General features: G+C 28.7%; 1 protein-coding gene across 1 annotated transcript; it reads left to right on the top strand.

Moving 5' to 3' along the window:
- Window positions 1-1616: 1616 nt before the first annotated feature.
- Window positions 1617-3389, top strand: LOC131647436 (GPI-anchored protein LLG3-like). Its single transcript, XM_058917324.1, has 3 exons — window positions 1617-1797; window positions 1928-1984; window positions 2886-3389. Exons 1-3 carry the CDS (start codon window positions 1716-1718, stop codon window positions 3236-3238), a joined length of 492 nt encoding a protein of 163 aa, XP_058773307.1. The 5' UTR covers window positions 1617-1715; the 3' UTR covers window positions 3239-3389.
- Window positions 3390-6576: the final 3187 nt, after the last annotated feature.

The raw sequence follows: 6576 nt of genomic DNA, 5'->3' as shown, positions 1-6576 counted from the left end.
CACATTTGGTAACATAAACATCACTTTCATTTAATATTGATCACTCAATGATACTATCTTTAAATTTTGCAAGAGAATTAAATGCAATACCCATCATGAACTCATATTTCCTACTTAGTTATTATTTCCTAAACTTCTCATACTTATGAGCTTTTTCCTCATTAGAGTCATTTGGGTATGAGCTACCTTCACTCAAATAAAAACCATATTAATCTTTTTTTTTGGACTTTTTCCTTCATTGGATACTTATACTAGTAGCTCTAATAGGAACAATTACTTTCACTTTCATTTTTGAAATTATTTTCTTCATTAGACCTAGAACCATATATCTTTATTCTAAAGAATTTTTCATTGGTTTCAACTCTATTAGGTCCATTAGGTGATGGATTCACTTCCATTACTCCAAATCCATATTTAACTTGAATGATTCTCTCTTATTTAGTATCATCAAACATTACTTATTTAACATCACCCTCACTTCTATAAGTATAAATATTTAAGGGATGTTTACCTTATCCTTCACAGTTGCTAAAACTAGAAAATGGAAGCAAGATGAACTGAGCAACACTAAACTGTGAAACCTAAAATTGACTAAGATTCTCACACAATATGATTCGTTTAAGTTCAAAACTTTTTTCACAATTCTTTTCCTTCTTCTACTTAATTGGTTTTCATTGATTTTCAATTATTTTCTTTGTTAGGGTTTGAAATGTAAAATAGAGAGACAAAAATGGAGGTGATCATGTTTATGTTTTAGTTCATTTTACAATTCATAGTCTTAAAATTCATTTGTATGTTACACCCATAATATATGCCATGTGTGTATAAAAGTCAATATAAAAAGGGTTAATAGTATTTTACCCCTTGTAATATGAGCGTGTTTCGGTTTACTCCCCCCACGGTTGCCAAAGACAGGTTTTGGCAACAATTTTTTTGAAAAAACCGTTGCCAAAAGGTAGGGAAAGGGGAAAAGAAAAATTCGCTAACATTACAGAGGGGTGAATTACTATTAACCCATATAAAAAAGGTAATACAACATGTTGTGTCATGATTTTAGCACAAACAAAGTAATCTAGACAAACCAAATATGTTTATGATTTTTTAATTTTTCTACAAGGGATAAACCGGACAAAGAGGGAAGGAAGAAATGATGACATAAAGAGATGAAATAATGAAGTTGGTGGGTTTAATATAGTATGGCCACCACATGAAATAATCTAATAAGTTACTTCATCTAATTACTTATAATCTCTATCTACTCTTAGTTTTAGATAAGGAACTTTATAAAATCCTCAACCATACATGTTTTTTCTCAACTGTAATCCTTAATAACATTACTCATTAGCAAGTAAATAATTATATTAAATGTTTTAATATATTTTTATTTACTTATGAATAACTTCCATTATAGTTATATTTTTATCCAAAAAAATACTACATATATTTTTATTTTAAAAGAGGGAACATCAATATATTTTTGTGGTTGTTACATTATCAAAACTAATAACTACTAATGCTAATGTAACATGCGGAGAGCCATTGAAACATTGTCAAATATAACAAACAATCCAATTTCATTTCCACCACAATTCTTGCAATGTCACCGATTTTCCTTTCTTCTCTCCAAAACCAAGAAAAACAAAAAGGAAAAAAAACACCTCTTCAAAGGAATAAAGAAAATTTAATAACAAAAAGTTGTGAGAGTGAAAGAGAAAATGGGTTCATATACCTTCTTCTCTTCCATTCTCTATTTTTTTCTCCTAGCTACATTGGTCACATCTTCTTCATACATATCAAGTACATTAATTTCTTTCATGTTAAATCATTTTTCAATCATAGAAATAATGTGGCATTTGATAAATTATAAATATATAGATAATGAAATTTGTTAAGATTTGTTTAATTTGGTTTTGACTTTTTTACATAGATGACATATTTGATTCTGGTGCATCCACTGGTCGTTCCCTCTTACAAGCTAAGAAAGGTAAAATTACTTGTTATCATGCCTCTTTTTAATTTTATTTCTAGTTTTATCTTATATAGGTTACTAGATAGTAGTTTGTGGTTTTCATTCATCTTCAATATGAGTTTCTTTTAATTCAAATGTCAAAATAAAAGATTAACAAAGTACCCTAAATTATATTGGTTCTATTGATCATAATTTGGGGTTTTTTACTAATTAAAATATGATAATCTCATTTCATTAGTAATATGATTATAACTTGGTATTTATTTTCATGACGATGAATTTGGTGATATCACTGTACCACCATGATTTTGAAAACAGAAACTAAACTTTAAAATTTTTAACAAAACCATAGGAACATTTTGATTTCATCAAATTCACAATGATATTAAACATATACTTAAGAAAATATTTAGGAAAGTAACACTTTATTTGTGTTATACTCAACCTTCTCAATGATTGAATTGTAAATATATCATAATGTTGTTTATAATATAATTTAGTTAGAAAACTGAATCGAACCATAGTAAAAGATCATTCTAACCGAACATAAGCATTTCAATTTACCTAGAATCAAATCAAACCAACACATGGTTTTATATATCGGTTAGGAATTCTGAGTCGTACCAAACCATTTGTTAAATGACTGAACCATTATACTTTTTTGAATGTTTCAACCGAACTATTATATTTTTCTTTGATTTTTTTCCAAATCAAACTATTTGTTAAATAGCCGAACCATTATATTTTTTTTTCAAATTTTTTTAATAAAAAATTTAAACTTGTATGTACCATTTTTCATTTTTTCCCTTCAATTTGGGTTCGGTTGATTTGTTATTTGATTTGATTCTAGAACTATTTGTGCAACACGATTCAGTTCATTAACCAAATATAACATAACATTGTTTTAATTGTGTAGCTTGCACTGTTGATTTTGAGAGCAAGAACTTCACAATCCTAACAAGTCAATGTAAAGGACCACAATACCGTCCAAAGATTTGTTGTGATGCATTAAAACAATTTGCTTGTCCATTTGTTGATAACATCAATGATTTGACAACTAATTGTGCTGAAGTTATGTTTAGTTACATAAATCTCTATGGAAAATATCCACCTGGATTATTTGCTAATGAATGTAAAGAAGGTGAATTAGGTCTTGAATGTTCAGATGTTAACAATAGTACTTCTAGTAGTGTTCTTGTGCCTGCTCCTAACTCTATGGTGATGGTTTCATTTGTTGGTTTTATTGGATTTATTTTCCATTTGTTTTGAAGACAAAAAATGTGAAGAAAGAAAAGACTTGTTTGTAAGAGTATGAGTGAGATGCACCTTTCATGTGTGATGGTGGAGAAGTTATTTTAAGACCAAGTAAGAAAACTATATTAATTATTAATTCTTATAGTTGTTCATGTTTTTGTTTTTATGTGTAATGATTATGTTACAAAGTACAAGGTGTGGATTCAGAAAATGGATTCCCTAAAATCAAACATTGATTGTAGAAAGATCGTAGTTATCTAATTCTTATGAATAGTTTACAATGTTTCATTAATAATTTTTTTTTAATTTTGCATGTTAATTTTGTAATTCATTTTGATCTCTTAATTTAAAAAAGATATATTTTTATCACTTAACAAACATGTCGCTTCTAATATTTCAATTTTACAATAAATAGTATGATTATATGAATAAACACATTCTTGATATACATCAAGTGATAAATTTGTGTTGTTATACTGTACACATAATTCATTGTGAAAAGAATTAATTTTATCAATATTATCATGATTCATTTTTAAAAAGTTGTCCACATCGATTAAATATGAAATTTAAAATTATCACCATTATTAAATAATAAATAAAATTTAAACACGCCTGAAGTTTTGTGCGTATGAGTTTTGCATATGGATCATCTCCAACCTAAAGCATGCAGCCATGTATTCTGCTCTAAATCTAGTGGTTGAGAAAAATAAACAAAATATGTTAATTGAAAAAGTGAGAAACATAGCATGTTCTAATGGCTATTATTAGTGCTGAACCATAGCTGCAGAGAAAGAGCAGCAGAGGATCTACATCCATGAGTTTTAGTTCTTTTTTATCGTATTATATTTTCCTACAAATAAAAGAATTATTTATTTTATTAAAATTTTAACAATAGCTAAAAAAATACATAAAATTAAACAAAAAAATAAATGTTGTACATTATTCGTTATACTCTAACAAAATTCTTATTTTCCACCAAAGGATAAGTTCCACCAGCTGAGTAAGTCTTATTTAATATTTTTATATAATTTTAATATATTAGTATTTTTTTATTTATAAAAGTTTGAATCCTAGTTCTTTAACATTTTTAATCCTAATATTTCTTAATCAATTTAATTTTATAAATTTGACATTCCATGCCACACTATTACAGAAAGTGATTCTAACGCCGGACGCGAAATGCATCTTACTTCAGCAAAAGAATCAAGATAACGAAGGGCGTCATGAAAATTAATGACTTAACACCTCAGTTTTTAAATCACCGAGGTAAAGGGTTGATTATGGCATGGGTTCGAACCCCATCTTTTGCACTTTTATTATTTACAAAAACTAGCGCCTTTTTTATCTCGGTCTATTATAAAAATCGAGGGGTCATTAGTTTTTTTTAATAAATCTCGTTACACCGTTTACAAACTACAGTGTTTACCCAGATTAAAAAAATTAATTGTCCATGAAAATCATATGTTGGATCTTCAATCCTTTGATATTCTCCAAACAAATAAAATGATTCTCTATGGCTTTTGCTTGCATATGTTTCTTATATAAATAAAAAAAAGGGTTAGACAAAAAAAGGCTAGACAAATAAATAATTTTCTGCTCAAATAAGAACACAAACCTTATACCCAAATAATCTCCTGCTCTAGCAATCCATCGCAGATAACTATTCATGGCAAACACTCTTGCAAACCTTAAACTCTTCATGATATTGGATCTTCAAATCCTTGATATTTTGGGGAATATAAAACGATGGGTGCATAATATTACGGGGAACAAAAAAAAGGTTAGATAAATAAATAAAATGATGTTGCAAATCTTAAAGTGGAGTATAGTTTCAAAGGCTTTATGATGTTTCAGAATGCTTTTATAAAGGAAGTTATTTTTGTTTCATGCGAATCACTAATGGTAATGTCTTGAGCGTTGATAGTCATGGAATGGACGACAAGGATTTGATTACGGACGAATTAAAACATTTATTTACAAATTAAAAATACAATCAAAATAGAGGTTCCAATGTTCCCTCGTTTTTTTGGAAAATCAACGGGTTAGAACATTTATTTACTAATAAAAAATACAATTAAAAAAAGTGGTTCCAATGTTCCCTCTATTTTTTTGTAAAACCTACGGGTTTGAACATTTATTTACAATTAAAAGAGAGGTTAGAACACCGACGTAGCGCGCATGGTTTGGAATCATATCACTAGAATAGCAATGATCAGTTATATTCTATTCGTAACGTCTCTTTTGGATTATCAAGGAGGCTTTTGAGCTATTTAAACGTCTCGTTGTGATCTTAAACATTGTTTCAAAATATTTTCATATTTTTAACGTCTCATTACCAACTTTTTGTTTATTGTTTCCTTGTTTCAAAGTCCTATTATTTCAAAAATGGATGCAAATCTGTTGTTCATTATCAATGAGAAGTATGTAGATTTCAATGATTTCGATCGTTTTAAAATAAGGAAAGTTGTTAACAAACAGGGGTTGAATGATTACTTTCAAATTCTTCATGGCCTCATATACACTAATCTCGTTAAAGAGTTCTGGATGAATGCCTCCATTGTGCTAGCTGGTCATGATGAAATCATCCAGTCCTATATCAATGACTCTCATTTCTTCATTACTCCATCACTGATTGCAATAACAATCAATTGTCAAGAGACAGGTAGTTGTGTTTAACACTTTGAAAATAACAATGTTTATTCAACCCAACTTCACCGAATGTATGCAAAACAAAATAACATTTCCAATCCTGCTTCTCTACTCCCTGTTGCAAAATTTTGGTTTCAACTTCTAGTGGCAAATCTCTGCCTAAGAGAGAAAGACCTCAAAACGCTTACTTGGTATGACAAGCATCTCTTGTTATTCCTCATCTACAACATGAGAGTTAATCTTCCTCTTACCATTTTCAACTTCTTGAAGAAAATGATAAATACTTCTCGGGAGGAAACGACTTTCCTTATACCTTATGGAAAATTTCTTTCTGAACTTTTCCATAAGTTAGGGATAGTTAGGAGTAATATTGAAGTTGAGGGGACTCAGAAGTTTGAATTTGTTAAGTAGTTTTCTTTGTTGTGTTATTGTTTATTATTATCAATGAAATATTTGTTTTTCTATTATTTACTATTCTTGTTTATTGATAACAAAGTTTTAAATACAGAAACGGGGATTCGAAGCAAGGTAACAGGTTTATTAATTTTTTTATGAATAAATAAAGACACTAACTTATAGTGGTGTTACCTCGGTTTTGTATAACACCGACGTAACATATTGTTTATTTTATTAAAAAAATAAAACATTGCGCTCCCATAACATATCCTCTCAGTTTTTTAGCATGTTGGAGATGAAAGCTT

The sequence above is a fragment of the Vicia villosa genome, linkage group LG2, assembly GCF_029867415.1.
Source record: "Vicia villosa cultivar HV-30 ecotype Madison, WI linkage group LG2, Vvil1.0, whole genome shotgun sequence".
NCBI classification, from domain to species: Eukaryota; Viridiplantae; Streptophyta; class Magnoliopsida; order Fabales; family Fabaceae; genus Vicia; species Vicia villosa.
The sequence above is the reverse complement of the archived record's forward strand: the minus strand, read 5'-3'. Positions and strand labels throughout refer to the sequence as shown.